We start from the raw sequence: 22,128 nt of genomic DNA on the forward strand, positions 1-22,128 counted from the left end.
CAAGGTGGGAAAATGGTTCAAGATTATTGCTTCCTTATGATTTCTTATATAAAATATGGAACATTTAAAAAGCTTTCTTGACTGTACTTTATTTTACCTAGCACTGTCTTTCTGTTACGGTTTTTATTAAAACCATATTTATGACAAGATTTTTAGTCCCATGATGTTTGAGATTAGGTTTAAATCTGTAGTAATGCTTATGTTCATTCAGGTAGATTGAACATGTAAAGTCAGTTTTTTCTGTACAGAATTCTAGTAAGTAACTGGAGTACATAAACAAAAAGCAATCAAGTGATGGGTTCTCAACTCAGAAATAAGATGGTTACATTGTGGGTGAAAGGAAGGCTTTTGAGAATTCACTTGAGTTTTATGTGTATGTGTATTCATACACATACATACTCAATCTGCATCTAAAAGAGATGGAACTTCCCCCCATGGGTTAATAAATGATAGATTTTTAGACATAAACCTGGGAAAATGCACCCTCAGTAACACAAACATTTGTCTGTGAAATGGGGACTTAAGTTAGGATTATGCATCTTTTGCAGTAGTGGTTTGCAAGTATCACTCAATTCCTTATGACTCTGATTCTGTAGTCCTCTGATCGAAACTCCTGTCAATTCTGGGGAGTCTGACAAATAAGGCTGAATTTTCATTTGCTGCTGTTCTTAATAATAATGTTCCACTTCCTGAGTGCCCACTGTATGCCCCCTTATTTATTTAAGCCTCAGAACTGAATGTGTTATCTGTTTTATAGATGAGGAAACAGAGTTAGGTAAAGTTACTTGTAGAAGGTCACACAGCTTCAGTGTGGCCGAGCCGTGATTTGAATCTGCTTTTCCAAGTGTGAAGCCCAGGCCTTTTGCACATCAAGGTACTTGATGAGCGTCTGGGCCATACTAGGTTCCCCTTCATCAGGTGACCGTGTGCAGCTGCTCTCCCAGAAAAACAGTATGTATGTTTCACAGAGATAAACGGTATCTACTCATTTTCCTGTTTTCTGCAGTTGGTAATTGTAATTAACACTTATAGCTGTTTGCTTTTAACTTAAATTGTATGCAGGCACACTTACTAGTAGTGTGAGGATGTTTGTCCATGTTCCTTTGTCTTCTCTGAGCAGGAACCCCACGTTGGAGGAGAAGGAATGATGGGAGCTGGCCTGTCGCTGGAACAGTTGAAACAGCTGCAGCGCTTCGATCCATCTGTTGTGCGATCACAGAACACTGACATGGATTCTCTCAGAGACGCCAGAATAGAAGACATGGTTTGGCTGGCAAATAAGGATTGTATAGGTTTTTTTATTGCGAAATTCATAAAATGCAAAAGCACACAGGAGAAGGATCCTTAGAAATGAAAATTCCAAATGTTTTCTGTGTGTGGTGCTTTTTTTTTTTTTTAAAAAACATCAGACTGTTGTCAGGCCAAGTGATTGATGCCATGGTTGCTGAGGAAACAGAAAAGACTGCCAGCTGTTTCTCCAGGAATCGAGAGACTTACGAGACTCTGCTTCATAGAGGAAGTAATGGGAGGTGGTTTGAGATTATATTTTGTTTTTAAAATAATTTTTCTTATGGATTTAGCAGAGTATAAAGAAAAGGATATGCTTGTAGATGTCTGGAACATATTTCCACTTGGGGTCTTTGTTTTAATTTGTAAAGAATGCAGGTCATTTTTAATATTAAAATCAGTGGATTTAACAAAAGGAATAAAATGAACAATATTTAATTTGGTTATAAAGCATGTTTTCCGTTACTAAGTTCTGAAGTAGGAGTTCCCTAAGAATTCAGGGTATGGGAGCTATAACACACTTATCGTGTGCCAGTAACTAAGCTGGGTATTTTGTACTTTTCTTTTTGAAAAGTCAGAATATATTTTTCAGGGTGAGGTGAAAAATCCAACGACATGAAATTCTTCAAGGGATAAGGAATAACGTTGCCTACCAACAGTTTGAGTTCATCATGCCTGAAGATGGGACTGGGTCTCCTGAGAAAAGGGACAAGTCTTGCAAGATTGAGAAGGCTCTTGTCAGAGGACATGTGTTTCTTTAGCTGAGAGTGTCTGGATTCATGATCTCTGGGAGGAATTTCCATCCTTACAGAATGAAGGAGTTATTCTGAGAAGTACATGACACAAACTGGCGATGGAGACATTCATCCCTTTCCAGTGAGAGTCGATTGGGTTTCCAATAAGGAAAAATACTTTCAGAAGTGGAGTGGTCTGTATCCCTCAAGAGAATGGCAAATCCTGTGAGATTTGGTTTCAGTTGCAGACAATTTGTGCTGATCACCTTGGAGTTGTTGGGTTACTGCTCGCCAAAACAGCGGTCTTAGTCTGTAGATGAACGGTTCAAATCCCAAGAGATTTTCAAGAGCTTGTGCATGAGTATGGCTCTGGACCATGGCTTCAGGAGGGGGCGCAACCCAGCCGCCTACCAGCACTGGGAGCAGAGCAGACCAGGGGCGTGACCAGAATGCCTCTGGAACCAACCAGCAGAGTTCACGCAGCAGGGTGAGGGCAGGAGCTGACCAATCCAGGATGTTAGTTGCTTCTTGGGTTCCAGGTGGAATGTTGGTGTGTTTCCCAGGTCTTGTTGTAGCTAGTGGATCCGTGGTAACTGGGCAGAGCCCTGTGGTGGATCAGTGCCATGGAGGGGCTGCCGTCCTCTGTGGAGCTTGGCTTAGGGCTCTTCTTTGGGAAGCTGAGTGACGTCATGGTGTTGCTGCCCAAAGGCCTGAGCTCATGGGTCACCTTCCAGAACTCAGAAGGGCATACAGTGGCATGTCTGCCTGTCATCACCTTATTGGTGGGTGTCTTATGGCCTTTCAGACTTGTTCAGTCTTGTAGAAGTTGACTTTATGGAAGAACTGAGCTGGGTATTTTACCTGACTTTTTCTGCTATTTGGTAAGTCAACCCTCTTTGAAACGAATTCTGTACCGCTCCTAAATGGGAGTCTCCCTTCACTCTGTTTACTTTCCTTTTTTCCATATTTTAAACTGGAAATTAACAAATATTTTTTTCACTCTGTAGATTAAAAATATGAGAGTATTGCACAATTTGGGTACGTTTTATCCTCTGTTGGAACACATACAAGTTATTAGAGATGTGATTGACAATTAAGAGAAAGCCATCTTCTGATGCTGGAACGGGCCGGGCACTTACAGGTAAGCCTCGGTGTTCTCCCACTGAACCACTGAACATAACGACTTCACAGAACATCAACTCAGACAGAGCAACTGTGATTATGAAAGATTAAGACCAAAAAAAAAAAAAGACCACTTGATTATCATGTCTGAAATCAGACAAAAACAAGAACATCACTGAAACTGCATAAGTGACCAGATGTCTCCCATAGTGGCCAGTATAGTGACTGCTTTTTAAAAAATTAATTGTAACTGTCTGCTTGCTTCATTCTTCCTGCTTTTTAGATAAGGTATGTTAAAATACCCAACACCCAGCCATAGTTTAAAAGCTGTCTCTTCTCGTGTAGTGTTAAATACACTTGTTAATTTAAATCATCCCCAAATTCCTGCCCTTTGGGCATATAAAGTGGATAATTGGAAATAATTGCCTAACAATTGTCTTTTTTCCTTATAGGTTTCCATTAGGAATGTCTCATAACTCACTGTTGTCTCCATCAAGAATGCAAGGTCCCCTGGAGCAGGTGAGATTTTCAGAAGGCCTCTGCTTGAGGGAATTTTTCTTGAACACCCTTCTCTGAAGCTGAGTTAGGCATCTCTCTGCACCCCTGGTGCCCGTATCTCCTGCTACCATGGCACTTAACACACACATCACTGATTTACTAGGCACACCCCAGACCCCCACCCCCAGGCTAGGCAGTACCCTGGAGGCAGGACCCCTGTGCTGTCTGTGACATCTTCAGAATCATCATTACATCCTTACTGAACGAGGGAAAAATCATTTCAGGCTCCATAAGATTCAAATATGTGCCAGACTTCTTTCCATCCGTCCTTCTGCCTCTCTCCAGTAGATGTCATTTGTCTAAAGGGAAACACTGTTTACCTGCGGTACTTCTGTTTCTAAGGCTCAGCATACTTCCCTGAACTTTCAGTGCGTTTAAAAAAAAAAATACACAAAATCCATTTCTTACTCTCTCTGCAAAGCCTTAGGTGCTAAGCTGGGATGGAAATGGTAGAGAGTGAGCCTTATAGCAAGTGTGTAAATATTTGATCAGTACCAACATATATCAAAATGCAATCAATGCAGGCAAAACAGAAGAAAAATATTTGCATATTGAAGACAGGACAAAAGGACAGATTATTGTTAAAATGTTTTCCTTTAACAGACATTTTTCAGTGGGTTTCTTTCAAAAAATAAAACAAATAGGAAAATAGACACATTCAATCTTAAGGAACACAGACGTTTAAGAAAAAATATAAAAGGAAAAAATCAGGGAAATGTGGAGGAAAGTTAATATATTTTAACATTTAATTACCATAGATATGTCTGTGAAACAGAAACATTTTAATTTGACAGTGAGTACACTTTACTTCAAAACTGTGTGTCACATTTTAGTCTAAATTGTAAAGTACAAATAGTAAAAAAATAGAGCTTGGCCAAAATTAAACAACTGCCCCCGAATCATCTAATTAGCTGTTTTCTCCAACAGTGTAACTTTGGATGCATTAATGAGATCGGAGTACCCGAGACTAGCAGCATTACATCACTGAGCAAAGGGCCAGGGGTGAGGAATTCGATTTGTCATCACGATGGCTCTTCATTTTAAAAATGAAAAATACAATTCAAAATCTGAGTCCAGAATTGCTGAACATGTAGGATGCAGGGGGGAGGAAGTTTCCTGTGCTGTGCCTCATACTTTAGAAGAGCTTGTACCTACTGTAAGCTGTCGTGTTAGCAGATGTGACAGGAAGTGAGGACAGTTCAGCTGTGATCGGCACTGTCCACCTCCCCCCCCCCCCAGGAAGATGCACCACAAGTGCCAAGTGTTGAACATTTAGCATATCTTCAGCTCTAAGAATCATTCCTAAAATGGCAATTAATACTACTAATTATAAACAGTGCAGAAGCCAGCTCTTTATTTGTTTTACACGAACGACTTTAAACCAGGTTAGTTGAACAGTTCAGTGTAGCTGACAGTGAATGTTTAACATGAATGCAGAGCAGACCATGTTAAGATGTGGCATTGTCCCAAAGTACAGTATAACTAAGACACCCTACACTTAGCAGCACCTTTTTGTAACAGTAACTTCAGTGAGCAGTAGAGAAGCGCATAGGAGAAGCTGAAATGGGGTTGACAACAAAACATAGAACTCTTAACATTTCCAGCATTTTCTAGGTTAACTACAAGAATCATGGTTCTGCAACTGAGTGGGTTAAGATTTAAGCCTTTGCTGTGTGAAAAGACTAGAATTTTACATTCCACAAGTCAGTAAATATCCCGTCATCCTTGGGATGGTTTCTTCATTTACATATTTAGTACACACTGTTTACACACACATCCAATATACATTTTTCACATGTAGAGGCTCTTATGTCAAATCCTGCAATATAATTTTTTGAGGAATACTCTGATTTGGACTAATGTGTTTCACAGTAAAGTGACAAGTGAAGAATCCAGAATATTTAAAAAAGGAATCTGTTAGCGTGACTCTTTGAAAGGGATTAATGGTAGCAGCAAAAAAATTCATACCAGTTATACTTCAAGGATTTAAGTATTTCAAAGTCATTAACTGGGATGAAATTTCACATAGGAAAGGATGGGGCTGGTGATCAGCAACCTCTTACTGTGATGGAAAGTTAATTGGAAATGTTTTATAAAAGTAACTTTCATGGGAATATGGTTTCCCAATGATGTGAATATTTTACATCAAAATTTATATATTATGACTGCTGTTTTCATATTCAATAAATAAAGATATGTCAACAGTACAGAGCTAAGTAACAAATTGGCGGAAATGGTTCCTGCATTAGCTGCTAAAACACTACATATATGTAACTCATTTTTAAAACTCTGAGTTTTCTTTGGGGGAGGGGAGTAAGGAGTTAAATGTGAAACAGTTTTACTTATAAAGGTCCGAGAATATTTGGCAAGAATCTGAGATAAGCAAAGAAGCAAAACAAAAAAATAGAGTAACTTACTTAACAAAATAATTACAGAATATACAGATCTGAAGGTAGGCAATCGTAGATAGGCATTTTCCAGGGACAAACTTCAAGTGCTAGGTCCTTGCACACCTAATACTGTCTGACCTGTCCAGTCATAGCTGGACAGATGGACATGTAAGGGACGCAGGAAGTTTTAACCTCAGTGTGACGGCCACCTCGTGGTCCATGGAGAACATATCTGCTGGTTTCCCCTTCAGAGGAGATGTCTGATGGAGGAAAATATTCTCAACATTTCGTTTCCTTCAGGTCACCTCGTTTTGCCCTGATTTCTTCTGAAGAGCAGAAGCTTTGGTTCTAAGAAGCACTTCGGGGTTTTGTGGGACAGTGAAACTCACGGAGTCGGTGGTGGGGGACGTACCGAGAGGTAAACTGGGGGGGTGGGAGTGGGGCTTGGGGGACAACAGGAACGTCTGGCGAGGTGGGAGAGGAAGTGGGAGAAGTTAGAAAAATTTATTTCCCCACAAAATAACTCTACAAGCTGTGTAAACGTTTCTTCCTAAAACAAATACTTGAACACACAGAAGATTGTACATTTCCAGTGAAACACTCACAGTTAAAAGTTGCCGGTAGGTCTTACGCTCTCGGAGCAGAAACAAGGAGCCTGCGGGCAGCTGCGCCCCGAGTCCCCTTTGGCAGCGAGCTTCCTCGCAGTCCTGGATCCCGGTGGCGCAGAGCCAGGTGGGGGGGCTCCTCGGGGGCGGTCGCTGGTTTCTTCGTTAGTCCTCGGCATTCATTCAGGTCCATGTCTGCCTCGCACACGCGCACATGTACACACCCAGACACACGCAGGCACATACAGAGCTCCGGCTCATAGACTCCAGTGCTGTGACCTCAGACACTAGCTACGAAGGAGGTGTTTGTCACAGTCAGTGAACTGCATGGAGTAGAACAACCTTTGGAGTTTGGTTACATTTACCTTAATTTATGGTCAAAATGATAAACTTACAAGGACGGTAAAACATTCAGAAATCAAACCTTTTCAAGTCAGGCAGTCACATGTATTTACAGTATGTACAGGCTTTCTACGAGAATGGGGAGGGGCGTCTAGACGATGTTATTACAAATTTCCTGAATGTGGGCATTTCTAGTCCCTGTAATTCATAAAGCAAATCTGCTGACTTGGCATTAAGACTCTAAAATAGTGAGATCAAACTGATATATATATATATAATATATATATATTATATATATAATTATAAGAAGGTGTTTGCAGAAATAACATTTACAAACTGTCTATACAGTACACAGTACTAGTACATAGAAAATAGATTCTAACTTTATGATCCCCTTTGTGTAAGGCAAGACTGAATCTGTCCCCAAATTTAGTCAGCCAGAGGTACAAGCAAGAAACAGTGGTCCATGGATGACTATGCAAATCAGGTGCCTACATGTTAAAAATCTGGAGAATCAAGAAATTCCACTTTTTAGCTGGGCCAATTCTGGCCTGCTGGATACGTCAGCTACATTTTTGAAAATGTCAGCTATGCTTCTTAAAATACTAACGGCCACCTGGATGGCAACAGCTTTTGTTCAAGTGGCAGCTATCCCAGACAGTTTTTGAAAAGTCCAGTATACAACCGGAGAACTGCAGCCGTTCCAGGCGAATTTCTATAGCACTTACAAAAGGAAAAAAAAAGTGTATTAATACTCTATGTCATGCTATTGCTATTCAAGCAACAGCAATACAAAATATACAAGACAGATCACATATGATTGCAGTGTAGACCCCAAAGATGAGTTTGAGGGTGGTGGGATACAAGACTTAAAGAAAAAAAAAAGACAAAATGCAAAAGGGCCAGAAGTCATTGGCGGATGTAAACATCCCTGTTCCAGTCCCCAGCCTCATTCCGTCTCTTGGATATCCCTTCTCCATCCTTGTCACAGTAGCGATCCTTGGATTTATGGCGGCTTCGCTGTTTGTTGCACTCGTTGTGGTCCTGCTCGCGATCGGGGTCCCGGGCCCGGTGCCGGGGCTCCCTGTGTCTGTGCTCCCCGCTCCCGTGGCTCTCATCTCGGTGGCTGTGGTCGCGGTGAGGGGCATAGTGGTCTGCGTGCTCGTGGGGGTACTCCTCCCTTGGCTCCACATACGCCGAGTCTCGGCTCTCCTGCGTTTCCGAGTCCAACGTCTCCTGCCTGGAGAGGCCTCGGCTGGTGCCGCTGCGGTGGTTGTGGTGCTGTGCAGAGGAGGAGGAGCGGTGCTGTGGTTTCTTCACTGGTTCCAGGCAGGGCTCTTCTTCAGCTTGGGAAGCAGAACGGGTGGGAGCCAAGCGATCAGTCCTCTGATCACCTTGAGAACCCTGGAGGAGAGGGGAGCAGACACCTCAGCCAAGGTCTGAGTCTAAGGCCTTTTCTCACAGGCAAGCCCATTCAAGTCTAGTCCCTTTTTAAAGCACCTAAAATGAAACCTGACCTAGCTCGGTCGCTTCATTCTCTTGATAACATGCAGTGGCATTTATAAGTTTGTACTATATTGGACTTTATTATTTTTTTAATTGAGTTATAGTCAGTTTACAATGTTGTGTCAGTTTCCAGTGTAGCACCCAATTTTTCAGTTACACATGAACATATATATATTTATTGTCGCATACTTTTTCACTGTGAGCTACCGCAAGATCCTGTATATATTTCCCTGTGCTATACAGTATAATCTTGTTTTTCTATTCTATATATATACCTATCAGTACCTACAAATTTCGAACTCCAGTCTGTCCATCCCCCCGCCCCTCCCTGCTGCCCTGCTGGCAACCACAACTTTTTATTCTATGTCTATGAATCTGTTTCTGTTTTGTATTTATGTTCTTTTTTTTTTTTTTTTTTTTTTTTTAGATACCACATATGAGCAATCTCATATGGTATTTTTCTTTCTCTTTCTGGCTTGCTTCACTTAGAATGATGTTCTCCAGGGACATCCATGTTGCTTATAATAAGACTTTGTTAACTTGTAAGTGCACAGAACAGCGTACAGAGTAAGTTTTCTTAAAAAAAAAAAAAAAAGACTAAGGAGGAAGAATTTTTTTATATGTTCTCTTGTGGTTCAAAGACACACAGGTCCCTGAGATCTATCTATACGTGGGTGTACGCTTAACTACCTTTGCTTGAATACACGTGGGAAGATTCAGTTCTTAGGATGTTGGTTTTAAGGGGAAAAAAAATCATGTCAAATGCTTAAATGGCACTTAATATGAGACCAGCACTGTCCCAAGACAGTCACATATGGCAACTCATTAATATAACAACCCTGTAAAATACAACAAGAGAGTCTCATGAGAAAAGAATGACATGAGATAGTTAATTACAACAGCCTCACGAAGGCAAAGAGCAGGTAAGGGTTTTCCCAAGGGCACACACCTGAGAAGAGATGACGAGGGATTTGAACCCAGGCAGTCTGAGTCCATGGTCTGTATTGCTGACCACGGAGACGGTTTTTCTATCTCTGTCTTAACAGAATATGGGGATAGGGAATTTTACGGTTTCTACATGTTCATGGGACTCTATTTACTCTGCTTTTCTGCAGGCACACAACGCATGCTGGGGATGGACGTAAGCAACTCGGGTTCTTCTCATTCTGGATAGAGCTGCCCGCTTGGAACAAGCACTGTGCTGGACTTCTGGGCCTGCCTCCCAGCCATGTGACCCCAGACAGCCGCGTTGCTAGACGGTAGAAAAGAGCTCCCTTACCTGTGAATTGGAGGCTAGCGTAGGGCTAATAGGCAGAGTTGAAGTGGCTAAAGTCCGGCTGAGGAGAGGGTTGGGGAGACTGCTGCTGGGGGGATGGGTGGCCTTCCAGTAGGCCTCCAGGTAGTCGGCCAGGTGCTCACAGGCATCCTCGAGCTGGTTCTCATCCAAGATCACATCAAACAACTCCTGTGGAGGCAGACATTTCAAAGGGCACGTTTACACTGGCCCATTACAGACTGAATGTCACACATGTGCACCAAACCTCCCCCAACACAGGGTGGAGGAAGGAAGGGGCCCAAGAACCTCACCGCTTTGTCTCTGCTCTTGCTTATGTGCCCCTACTTTTCAGATTGGCTGACCGTCCTATTTAGTCAGATTACAAGTGTGTGTCCTCAGATCCTTGTTTAGAACACACATGCTTAACCGATGTAATAATAGTTGTTCACGGCATGACAGAAAAGTTGCCAATCATGAAGAAAGGAATAGATACTACGTTAAAAAAAAGATGTAGAAAAATAGGAGTGCAAGCCAAACAGTACAGGAAGAAGCCTGTTTTTGCCATAGAGCCTGTGGAAACCTTAATCTTGGGAGATGACTGAGGCAGGGTTAGGACATGAAATTTGGCAGAGAAAGCTGAAACCACTGATGATTTGACCTGGTCCAAACTTCAAAACAAAGTTCTTATAAATGTTAACATACTCCAAATAATCATAAGTGGATATAAGCATAATTCTTAAAGCTTCTGCTCAACCTTCATTTTAGAATAGCCAAAACAAAAACCCAAAGCATGCTATATAAAGCAGTGTGTTCAGGTGTCCAAATCTGGGTAACTGACTGGTTTCAAAATTTGTTTTTATAATATCTCTGATCAATTTCTTAGACGGTTATTAAGAGCCAGCAACTCATTCCCTGATTAGAAGTGAATAACAGACGGATCCCCAAAAGATCCATCTTTCAAACCAAGTATTTTTTGAAACCACAATCTTGTTTCATTTAAGATACTAAGTAGGTGTTTGTTAGATATTAACAAAGTGAAGTCACCACCGAACAAACCGTAGCCATTCGTAAGTCACGATGGTGACCTAGACAGGTGCTCACGGCAAGAGGTGGACAGTTCTCTTCTTCTAACTTCTTCTCCGTTCTGCTAACTGAGAGCGTTCTCCCCTCAGACCGGCATTTACCTGTCCGTCTGGTTTTTGTTAACAGAATGCCAGGTCTGATGCCTCCGAGTGGATTATACTGAATAGAGAAGACTTACCGGAGGACACTGAGCCAGCTTATCTGCTGCTACCATCTGGACATTGAGGTGTTTAGCTTGAGATTTCCCCCGAGATTTTATTAACCTTTGCAAAACCTGTAAAAGACAAGATTTTTAAATGAGAATATCTGTACTCAGGTAAACGACAAGGTTCAACATTCACTCTTTTATCCAGGGCCTTTTCCATACAGCACAAATGCTTTGTATTAGGTTGAATTATTGAAGTGAAAATATATTAAATATATTAACTGCAAAATGAACATGTTAATCTCAGTTGCAAGCTTCAAAAACAGGATCACCAGCATGGAGCTTATCCTGAGGAGTCTTGTCTTTTTTTCAGGGCCGGCAGTTACCAAACTTTCTGTCTCATGACTTCTGTTTTAAAAAATTGTTGCAAACTCCAAAGAGCTTTTTTATTTTATGTGAACTATACCTAATATTTACATATTAGAAGTTAAAAAGTGAGAAATTAAAAAAATACTGATTCCTTTTAAAATGACCAATAAACCTGTTTACATGTTAAATGCACTACTCACTCCTGATAAAAACAGCTAAATTATTTGCAAATTTCTCCAATGTCCGGCTTCACAGAAAACAGCTGAAGTTTCCTGCCTCTGCATTGAATCTGCTTTGGTATATTGTTTTGGTTGAAATATACAAAGAAAATATAGCCTTATTTTTCTTTGATACCACAGTTAACAAATGGTAGTTTTTTTAAAAAAGACTAGCTGCCATGTGAAGTCTGAAACCCATCAATGAACTTTTCTTAATTAAATTCCATTGATCTATCTTGACATTTGAATGGGTCTCAGCAGGCATGTCAAATAAAAATGGTGTTCCATGATCCAAGTGGCTCGTTCAGTTTACGACTCAAATCATCACACCAGTAACTTGTTCTCCAGATAACTTAGTACGTAGCTGAAGAGCTTAAAGTGTACTTCATGTTTCATTACACAGAATATTTAAAAGCCTTGTATTCATAAGTCAAAATTTCATAAAATTAATAAATTTTACTGCTTCATCAGGCTATTCTTAAGTGAAACTTTTTTAACTGGGTGGACATGGTGAGGAAGACCGCAATGCCTTTAGCACTGGCATGGTCTTGATTCCTTCCCAGACATTACCCACCACTGCTTCTAACATCAGTGCAAATATCACAACAGTGAAAAAGGAGGACAGTGTCTTAGTGTGATCATGGAAATGGTTCTGACCCCGTGGACACTGGAAGGGCCTCGGAAACCTCCCACCACCAGCAATCCATGGCCCACACTTTGGGAATCACTTTTCTAAGCCAGGAAACTAATCATCGTGCTCTGCTTATATGAATCTGAACAATTCTTGACTACCGTGTCTCTCTCCAAACCCTTTGTGCTGGATATGGACATAACCTATTTATAACTGGGAAGTAGAATATAAACCACCATTTTTAGGAAAGTTTAATTACAGAGCAGTCACAACCCTCCTTACCTTAGGAGAAGAAATCTTCACATACACTATAATAGGGGCCAGAGAGGTTTTACTCAGTTGGGCTGGATGGTTAATAGTGTCTGCGTCAAGGACTACCAGCTGCAGTGTTCTTGCAAGTTCAAAAATCCTTTCAATTTCACTCTGAACTTCCGCTGTGAAAGGTTAAGCAGAGTTTGATTACTTAGAGTATTTCTAGACCAGATAAAGTAGAATGCTACACTGTTTCTTCAGTAGCAAGGCAGGTAGGTGAGCCCTTAGGTTAAGGTCTACAAGTCAGCAAGCTGATGAAAGCTATCCTTTGAAAAGAGCTGTTTCTTCACACCACCTCTAGAATTTAAGTAATTCACTCTCTAAACCAGCTATAAAATTGATTCCCCATATAACATGGTGTCTATGAGAATCACAATTTTTGGCTCTCTCTGCTGACTTGTTTGTGGTGTAAAACTTCACTCAATGAAGTCATTTTCTCAAAATGTCAGAAACCTTAAGAGCTCTCTTTCCTGTGTTTGTTTCTGACCACTTTACCCCAGCAACCATCACCAGCTTTCACTGCAGGGGCTTATCTGTGTTTATATGTCACCCACTGGAATGCTTTCTGGATATGACAGAGTCTAGGTGTATGTATTACCAAGCTGAAGGACAACATAAAACAGGAAAGACTTTAAGAGTGTTTACAACAGACTTGTCCAGAACCGCACTTCTCATATTTTCCACCAACAAAAGAATGGTCCTGTAACATTCATGTTTTAAAAGGGCAGTCATCAGAGGCAGCGCTACAGAAATCCAGACTTGACAACTGACAGAAAACTTCAGCCTCCTAAAATCTACTTGAACGCCAAAAGAATTTCATTCAGTTCATTCACATCTTCCATGATCTCTTGAGAGTCTAAAAAGGGCCGTCCAAGAGAATATTCTGTGATGAGGGAAGTATTTTGTATCACTGCTGTCTGGTAGCTGCCAGCGACATATGGCCCTTGAGCACTTGAAAGGGAGCTAGAGTGATTGAACAACTCAGTTATTGAAATTTAAATAACAGTTAAATAACCAGAGACTACTAGATATGACAGGTCTATAAAGCAAAAGAAGCAGCTTGCAGTACCCACTACAATGATGGAGGGCTGTCATAAATGGTCCGTTTATGACAAAGGACCCCAGAATATACACTGGGGGAGAGGACAGTCTCTTCAGTAAATACTGATGTGAAAACGATGGCCACGTACACACAAGTCAACTCAAAGTGGATTAAAGACTCAAATGTATAACCTGAAACCATAAAACCAGAGAAAAACATAGGTAGTAAACTCCTTAATGTTGGTTCTGGCGAAGCCTTTTTTGGATTTGACACCAAAAGCAGACACAAAACCCAAAGTAAACAACTGAGACTACATCAAACTAAAAAGCTTCTGCACAGCGAAGGAAATGGGAGAAAATATTTGCAAATCCTGTGTACGGCGTACCTTGGAGATATTGTGGGTTTGGTTCTAGACTACCATGATAAAGCAAATATCACAATAAAGCAAGTCACAATGAATTTTTTGGTTTCCCAGTGCATATAAAAGTAAGTTTACACTAAACTGTAGTCTAAGTGTTCAATAAGTTGTTTCTAAAAAAAACAATGTACATACCTTAATTTTAAAATACTTTATTGCTAAGAAATACTAACCATCATCTGAGTCTTCAGAGAGTCATAGTAGTAACATCAAAGATCACTGACCACAGATCATCATAGAAAATAATACTGAAAAGTTTGAAATATCAAGAGAATAACCAAAATGTAACACAAAGACACAAAGTGAGCAGATGTTGGAAAAATGGTGCCAATAGACTTGCTTGATTCCAGGTTCCCAGAACCTTTAATTTGTGAAAAACACTATCTTCAAAGTTCAATGAAGCAAAGCACAATAAAATGAGGTATACCTGTACGTGATACAGAATTATTATCTGAAATATGTAAAGAACTCATATAACTTAATAGCAAAAAAGCCAGACAGTCCAATTAACAAATGGGCAGAGCATCTCAATAGACATTTTTCCAAAGAGGACATACAGATGGCCAACAGGGACATGAAAAGGTGCTCAACATCACTAATCAGCAGGGAAATGCAAATCAAAACCACAATGAGATATCACCCACACTTGTTAGAATGGCTATTATCAAAAAAACAATAACAAGTGTTGTCAAGGATGTGGAGAAAAGGGGCCTCTCGCGCACTGTTGGTGGGAATGTAGACTGGTACAGCCACTGTGGAAAACAGTATGGAGCCCCCCACCCACCCCTGCCCACTGCCAAATTAAAAGCAGAACTACTGTATGATCCAGCAGTTCCACTTGTGGGTATTTAGCTGAAGGAAATGAAAACACTAACTTGAAAAACCTGCACTCCCATATTCACTGCAGCATTATTTACAATAGCCAAGATGACACAACCTAAGTCCATCACTGGATGAATGGATAAAGAAAACATGATATACAAACACACAGGAATATTACTTAGCCATAAAAAAGAAAACCCTGCCATTTGCAACAACATGAATAGACGGGGCCTTACTGGTCTTATGCTGAGTGAAATAAGAGAAAAACAAATACCATACTATCTCTCTTAAATGTGAAATTGAAAAAAAAAAATCAAAATCATAGATACAGAGAACAGATTGGTTGTAGCCAGAGATGGGAAGTGGGGAGTGGGTGAAGGTGCTCGGATGATATAAGTAAGTCCTGGCGATGTAACACACAGCTTGGTGACACAGTGAATAACACTGTACTGTATGTTTGAAAGCTGCGAAAAGAGTAGATCTTAGAATTTCTCAGCACAAGAAAAAAATTCATTACTGTGTATGTACATAAACTTATAACTGGACTTATTGTGATCATCGTACAATACATACATGTATAAATCATGTTGTATGTCTGCAACTAATATAATGGTAAATGTAATTATATCAGTAAAAAGAAATTTGGTCCCAAAGATTTTCATCTGTGTACTGTTAATAACAGCTATTGAGTCACAGAATCCTACAACTTAAAAAATACATGTTTTTAGAGGTTTGAGCACTATTAAACTGATTATAAATGTAACGCTTGTTCATTGTATAAAATCTGGGTAACAGATTAACAAAAGAAAATAGTCCATTATCTTATTACATATCCTCAAATTACTCCTGTTAACAGTCAGTGTCAATATATCATGATCTTATGTATTGTGTATACATATGTGTGTGTATACACACACATATCTTTTTAATATTCTTACATACACAAATATCTTACACTTTTTACATTAAGGGGAGAAATGATGTATTTTTAAAAAATTTAAAAGGGATTTTCAGAATCCCAATGCAACATATTAGTAAATAAACCTTAAAGAAAGATGACCAATAAATCCTGAAGAAAATACTTTTAACTTCCAAGTAAAAATGATGCTTCAAAAAGAAATGAATCTATACTAGTGGTTTTCCTTTAACACAGTACATCATACTTAGAATTTATGTCAAAAAAGAAATGTTCAAGACTGCTGATGTTCATTTCTGAATCTGAAAGCCTTATTCATCATTCCATGTCCCAATCTCTAACACGTGCTGAATTAAAACTGGTGCTGAGAAAATGAAGAGCATTTCTGCCTACACTTTACATCTCTGATATCTAACAGCAGTGCTCAGGGACAATCATAATGTTTTCTGTAAAACAAAAAGAAGGGACGCTTTGCTTGTTTGGAGACCAGTTTCTATAATTGACCAATACTGTAAAAACAGAGGGGGTTGTTACTTTGATAGCAGCTGGTGTTGGGGGACATCCAAGTGGTCAGTTAAGAATTAGTAAGACCTTTCTCCAAAGAAGACAGTACAGATGGCCAATAGGCACATGTAAAGATGCTCAACATCACTCATTATTAGAGAAAAGCAAATCAAAACCACACTGAGGTATCACCTCACACCATCAGAATGGCTATCATTAAAAAGTCTGCAAATAATAAATGCTGGAGAGGGTGTGGAGAAAATGGAGCCTTCCTACACTGTTGGTGGGAATGTAAACTGGTGTATCCACTATGGAGAACAGTATGGAGGTTCCTTAAAAAACTAAAAACAGACTTACCATACGACCCAGCAATCCCACTCCTAGGCATATATTCAGAAAGGACCAAAACTCCAAAAAGATACATACACCCCAATGTTCATAGCAGCACTGTTTACAATAGCCAAGACATGGAAACAGCCATAATGTCTGCTGATAGATGAATGGGTAAAGAGACTGTTGTGTACGCTGTATGTACACATACATACAGTGGAATACTACTCAGCTATAAAAAATAATGAAATACTGCCATTTGCAACAATATGGATGGACCTAGAGATTATTATACTAAGTGAAATAAGTCAGGGAAAGACAAATATATATCACTTATATGTGGAATCTAAAAAAAAAGAGATAAATGAACTTATTTACAAACTAGAAATAGACTCACAAACAGAAAAACTCCAGTTACCAAAGGAAAGGAGGGAGGAGAGATAAGTTAGGAGCTTGGGATTAACATAGATACACTACTGTATGTAAAACATAAACAGCAAGGACCTACTGTATAGCACAGGGAACTATATTCAGTATCTTGTAATAACCTATATTGAAAAGAATCTGAAATATATACGCACACATATGTATGTAACGGAATCACTTTGCTGTACACCTGAAACTAACACAACACTGTAAGTCAACTATACTTCAATTAAAAAAGAAAGAAATTAATAAGACCTTGAGATGGCTCTGGTATCAGTGATTTAATGGTAATTCCAATGCCATTTTCATAATCACTAAGCACAGAGTTCTAGTTTTGACAAGTTCCTTACTTCTTTTAAGGGAATCTAAGGCCCGCTCTAAGCACCTTTTCCTTTCCCCAGGAACTTCCAGCCTCCAGAAGAGTGAGCAGTAACTTTGCATCAGCCTCCTGGCCTGCAGCATTTGGTTATGGCAGCCCTGGTCAGCTCCTAGAGACGGCATGGCTGAAGCGGAGGGACAGGGCAGGACCCGGGGTGAGATGAGGTGAGGTGAGGAGGGTTGGACCTGTGGTGTCCAGGGCCAGGTCAAGGGCTTTTGTTCATGTCTAAGAATAATGCAGACATTGGAGGTTCTAAGCAGGGATGTGTCAGGAAGAGATCTGTTCTTTGGAAAGATTTCACTGGCTTTGGTGTGAAGAACTAAGCTCAGGGGACCTGGACTGGAGCGGTGATTTCCACCCTGCATGCGATTAGACAGATCTAACAGATAATTAGGGGGCAGAACCAACAGACCTGGAGGTATGCGGGGGAGAAGAAGTGACAAGGAGAGCTCAAGCGTCACGATGGCCCCAGGGTTTCCTGGTTCTCAAAATGGGGATGAGCAACCTGACCTGCATTATTCAGGGAAATAACCCTGGGGAATTAGAAGAATATGGGAAAGATTAGAGATTCTCTTTAGCATGTGCTAAGCTTGAGGAATATAAGGCAATACTGTCAAGTAGGAGGTATAACTCTGGAGTTTAAAGGAGCTCTCTAGCCTGGGATGTGATCGTGAGCTATCTGAATCTAGGAGATAATTAAAGCAACGGGTGTGAATACAAGAGAGAGGGGAACAGAGTGGAGATCCTAGATGAACAATGGAGAATTCCTAATATTCCAAAGCCACACAGGACATGTCTGCAAAGAGGAGAGGCTGGAGCCCAGAGTCAGTGGTGCTGAGGGACACAAGGGAAGGGGGTGCTTGGAGGAGAGAGAAGACAAATGTCCCCCCAACATCACCGCAGTGTTGAGTAAGAGACTGAAATGTGTCCCCTGGACTAATGACAGGCAGGTTACCAGTAACTTCTTTAGTAATAGATTTTTTTTAAAGTAATAAAGTAGAAACCGGTTGGGAGTCAGCTGGAGAGTGAATAAAGGTGAGTGAAGTGGAGACACTGACCACAGGAAACAAGTACACACTAACGTAGCTGCCACCACAGTCTACACGCAACAGTCCCACTGCTCCCAAAGCAACGGCGGGCTGTCCCTTTGTGCTCACACCTCCCCATGTCACCACAGGTGTTTGTCACTAGAGTTTTGGCTCCTCAAGAACGTCATATAAAGGGAATCATACGGTATTTAACCCTTCCAGACCGGCATCTTTAACTCAGCATAAGACCTCTGAGATTCATCCAAGCCATTGCTTGATTCAATGGTTGTTCCATTTCACGGCTGAGTAGTAGTATTTTACTGAATGGATGTACCACATATATTCACCCACAGAAAGACATCTGGATTGTTTCCAGCCTTTAGCTATTAGGAATAAGCTTCCATGATCATTTGTGTGTAAGTATTTATGTGAACCTAATGTTTCATTTCTCTGGATCCTATGGTAATTGTATTTTTAAAAACAGCTTTATTAAACATTAGACTGTGCATATTTAAAATGTACAATTTGGTAAAAAAATTAAAAAAAATAAAATGTGGACGGCTTCACAAATTTGTGTGTCATCCTTGTGCAAGGGTCATGCTAACCTCCTCTGTATCATCCCAATTTTGGTATAGGTACTGCTGAAGTGAGCACAGTTTTGTAAATTTTGACACCTGCATACACCCACAAAACCATCAACCCAAATTAAAGCCGTGAAATATACATCACTCCCCAAATTTCCTTGCGTTCCTTTACAGTCCCGCCTTCCTACCCTTTCCTGGCGCACCTCCCCAAGCCCAGGCAATCCCGGAGGATCTGCTTTCTGAGGCTATTGGTTTGTTTGCATTCCTTAGAGTTTTATTTAAATGGAATCGTACAGTCTGTACTCTTTTTACTTAGGCTTCTTTCACACATGATTATTATGAGATTCATCAATATGTCTGTCAAGGGTGCGGCGGTTTTCCATTGTCTAGATATACCATGATTTGTTTATCCGTCCACCTGCTGATGGACATCGGGGTAGTTCCCAGGTTTTGATGGACATCGGGGTAGTTCCCAGGTTTTGATGAACATTTCTGTTCACATCTTCATGTCCAATTATGCTTTTGCTTTTTCTTGGGTGAAACCTCTTCCACATCCCTCTTTTAAAGACCATACACTCAGCCAAAATAAAGCACTTATGTTTTCCAGAAGCCTCTTGTTGCTCCTGTTGTAAATCTCTATCACCCTCTTCACTCTTTTGCCATTTTTTCTTGGCTAAAGCCTATCAGGCTTCAAGTCCAAGCTCAGGCTGAGCAGCTAGGGGAGGCCTTTCCCGGTGGCTCCACCTGCCGCAGCGTAAGCTCTTTGGTAACCAGTTCAGTGCACGACCACCCTCCTCACCCCCTCCACTCCGGGGAGCTGTTAACGTATTAGCCTTATGGCTGCACCAGTCGGGCAGGGGCTTCATCTCATTCACCTTTTTGTTCCCAGACTTTAGCATGACATTCAATGTCTGATGGATGCCCAATAAACAATATGCTGCAGACAGGCCCATTTAACTATACTATATAGTTAGAAAGTTCTGGAAGCCTTGGCAAGCCAAACAAATCTGTTACACCACAGATTCAGCTGGTGAGTCTAAGTAAATCACCTGATCTTGTTCATCAGCTGAATCAAAGAAATGAGCATTTTGTAACAACTCCTGTGAGCACTGAAAATGTAGTTTTAAGGGTCACAGATGATAAGGGTACGAAATCACTATCAACAGAATGTATGATCACATTTTCTCCTCAGTGTATTTCTAAAGCTCTGATTACTGAAGTTTTAGTCAATGGGGGATAGGTTGGTGAAGAACAGAACTGAGTTCTATGCAGTATTACAGCAATAGTACTACAGCAGTAAGTGTATACTTTACAAAGTACTAAAGTATTATCAGTAGTGTAATGAGTACTAACAGAAAGTTCCTTATTCTTAACAGTTTCTCTATTGGTTACAGAATATACTTCAGACTACACTCAAAACTTCTATGTTAAAAGCCAGCCTCTCAAAGGGTTTATACATTTACATATAAATAGAAAAAATTAACTAAAACCAAAGATCTCATAGAACCTGGAGAGAATTTCGTTTCTAAAAACAGAAGCCTAACAACCCAATAAGTTACACGTGTAACAGCGATTAACCCAAGACTCCGAGCAGGTGCCAGAGAGATGACATAGTTGCCACAGATGTTTCATTTGATCAAACTAGCACAAGTTAATCGACAGTATTCAAACACAACCCTGTAGACACGTTAACTAAAATCTCCAAACTGTTTCTTACTGATGAAACAAAAATATTGCTCTCAATCAGTAGAACATGATCAGGAACTGACTTATCCTTTATCAAGCTCATAAACACTCACACACAAATATCCTGAATATAATTATTGATATAATTCAAGCATTAAGGGAGAGCTGGGATAACAGCCATTATTTACAGAAGACACGCTATGTTTAATCCTTACAATAATTCTACAAGGTAGGTACTATTATCTCTTTTTGTTTCGACAAGGAAACTGGGCCTTACAGAGGTTAATGACCTTGTTTGTGCCAACACTGAGGCAAAGCCAGGCGTTTTGAGAATCTGTAGACACCAAAGGTTACATCCGTGAAAACAAACCACAACCACAACATTCATGCTGACAGCCTGTGGAATTTTTAACTCAAACTTTCAAAACAAACCCTTCCACACCATGAAATCGCTAAGACTATAGCAGCAGCAACTGGCAGCATGTGTCTGTCTCTTCTCTGCTCTGTGACACATGAAATTATCGAGTTAGATCTGCTTGCTGGCAGCCTCTGGAGAGAAGGCTTTAAAGCGCTTCGGCTCCTCCGCGGGGCGCACACTTACGTAAACTTTTTTTTTTTTAAATTGAAGTACCATCAGTTTCAATGTGTCAGTTTCTGGTCACACTTACCTAAACTTGACCTTGTGTTGGATCGCTCTATTATTGCATGCTTACTGGGATTGTTCAACACTGAGCGTTTGGCCAGCGAGATGTCAGCAGTGACCCTTGTGATGGAGATCCTGTTGGGGAGAAAACAACAGAAGACCCTGACCTTATTAACTGAACAAAAGGGGACAGAAGCACATGCCCCAAACTGTGTGTGAAGTATATATATATAGTGACCATATTTTCAAACTAAAAAATGTTAGGGCACTTAATCATTCATTTTTTAAAATCCTGTGCCTACCTTAGCATTTATTGGTTGCCCACCAAGTGCCAGGCATGCACTCAGCATTGTCTCACTACCTGGCTTCTCTCAGTAAATCATCCCCAAAACTTTAGCAGAGAAGATGATTATTATCCCACTTCTGCTGATGAAAAAAAAATGACCCATAGGTAGACTGTTTCTCCAAGGCTATACATTTACTGTAAGTAGTGAAGCTGGGATTTGAACCTGGAACTCCAAGAGCCTATATTCTTAGCCCCTGGGCTGTAATCTCTCCCATGAGCATGGTGTGTGAGACGCATGAGGAATAAATAAGGATGAGCACACAAGGTCTTCCCTCGGAAGCTATGAGTCTAGTGGCAGAGACGGGTAATCAGAAATAAGAAAATAAATTAATGCAACGATTACTGATTAAGATGACTGTTCCGGAGAAGCCACAGCGTGTTGCGACATAATAATGAGTTGGGTGAGGGGGTCATGTCAGAGAAGGT

At 40.5% G+C, this 22,128-nt stretch overlaps 2 protein-coding genes and 1 non-coding gene across 13 annotated transcripts in view; 1 reads left to right on the plus strand and 2 right to left on the minus strand.

The window, feature by feature from the left end:
- The window catches only part of NSUN6 (NOP2/Sun RNA methyltransferase 6), a 49,501-nt gene extending 37,396 nt beyond the window's left edge, over nucleotides 1-12,105 (plus strand). The window contains exons 11-15 of one of the 2 annotated variants that reach the window (XM_045505012.2): nucleotides 1,121-3,162; nucleotides 3,596-3,662; nucleotides 6,392-6,509; nucleotides 9,660-9,803; nucleotides 11,030-12,105. In XM_045505012.2, the coding sequence (XP_045360968.1) occupies nucleotides 1,121-1,348 (228 nt within the window). In that variant the 3' untranslated portion in view covers nucleotides 1,349-3,162; nucleotides 3,596-3,662; nucleotides 6,392-6,509; nucleotides 9,660-9,803; nucleotides 11,030-12,105. Of the gene's footprint in view, nucleotides 1-1,120; nucleotides 3,163-3,595; nucleotides 3,663-6,391; nucleotides 6,510-9,659; nucleotides 9,804-11,029 lie in introns of those variants that run through there. The other variant, XM_074358078.1, reaches the window with a different exon arrangement.
- CACNB2 (calcium voltage-gated channel auxiliary subunit beta 2) overlaps nucleotides 4,418-22,128 on the minus strand; it is a 347,480-nt gene continuing 329,769 nt past the window's right edge. For all 10 annotated transcript variants that reach the window (XM_074358076.1, XM_074358077.1, XM_074358075.1 and 7 more), the window contains 5 exons: nucleotides 21,382-21,491; nucleotides 12,549-12,700; nucleotides 11,082-11,177; nucleotides 9,824-10,009; nucleotides 4,418-8,442 (listed from right to left, as the gene is read on the minus strand). In XM_074358076.1, the coding sequence (XP_074214177.1) occupies nucleotides 7,948-8,442; nucleotides 9,824-10,009; nucleotides 11,082-11,177; nucleotides 12,549-12,700; nucleotides 21,382-21,491 (1,039 nt within the window). In that variant the 3' untranslated portion in view covers nucleotides 4,418-7,947. The remainder of the gene's footprint in view (nucleotides 8,443-9,823; nucleotides 10,010-11,081; nucleotides 11,178-12,548; nucleotides 12,701-21,381; nucleotides 21,492-22,128) is intronic.
- Nucleotides 18,991-19,097, minus strand: LOC123612134 (U6 spliceosomal RNA). Its single transcript, XR_006719327.2, has one exon. It is a non-coding gene; the product is annotated as a U6 spliceosomal RNA (small nuclear RNA).

The sequence above is a fragment of the Camelus bactrianus genome, chromosome 35 (genome assembly GCF_048773025.1).
Source record: "Camelus bactrianus isolate YW-2024 breed Bactrian camel chromosome 35, ASM4877302v1, whole genome shotgun sequence".
NCBI classification, from domain to species: Eukaryota; Metazoa; Chordata; class Mammalia; order Artiodactyla; family Camelidae; genus Camelus; species Camelus bactrianus.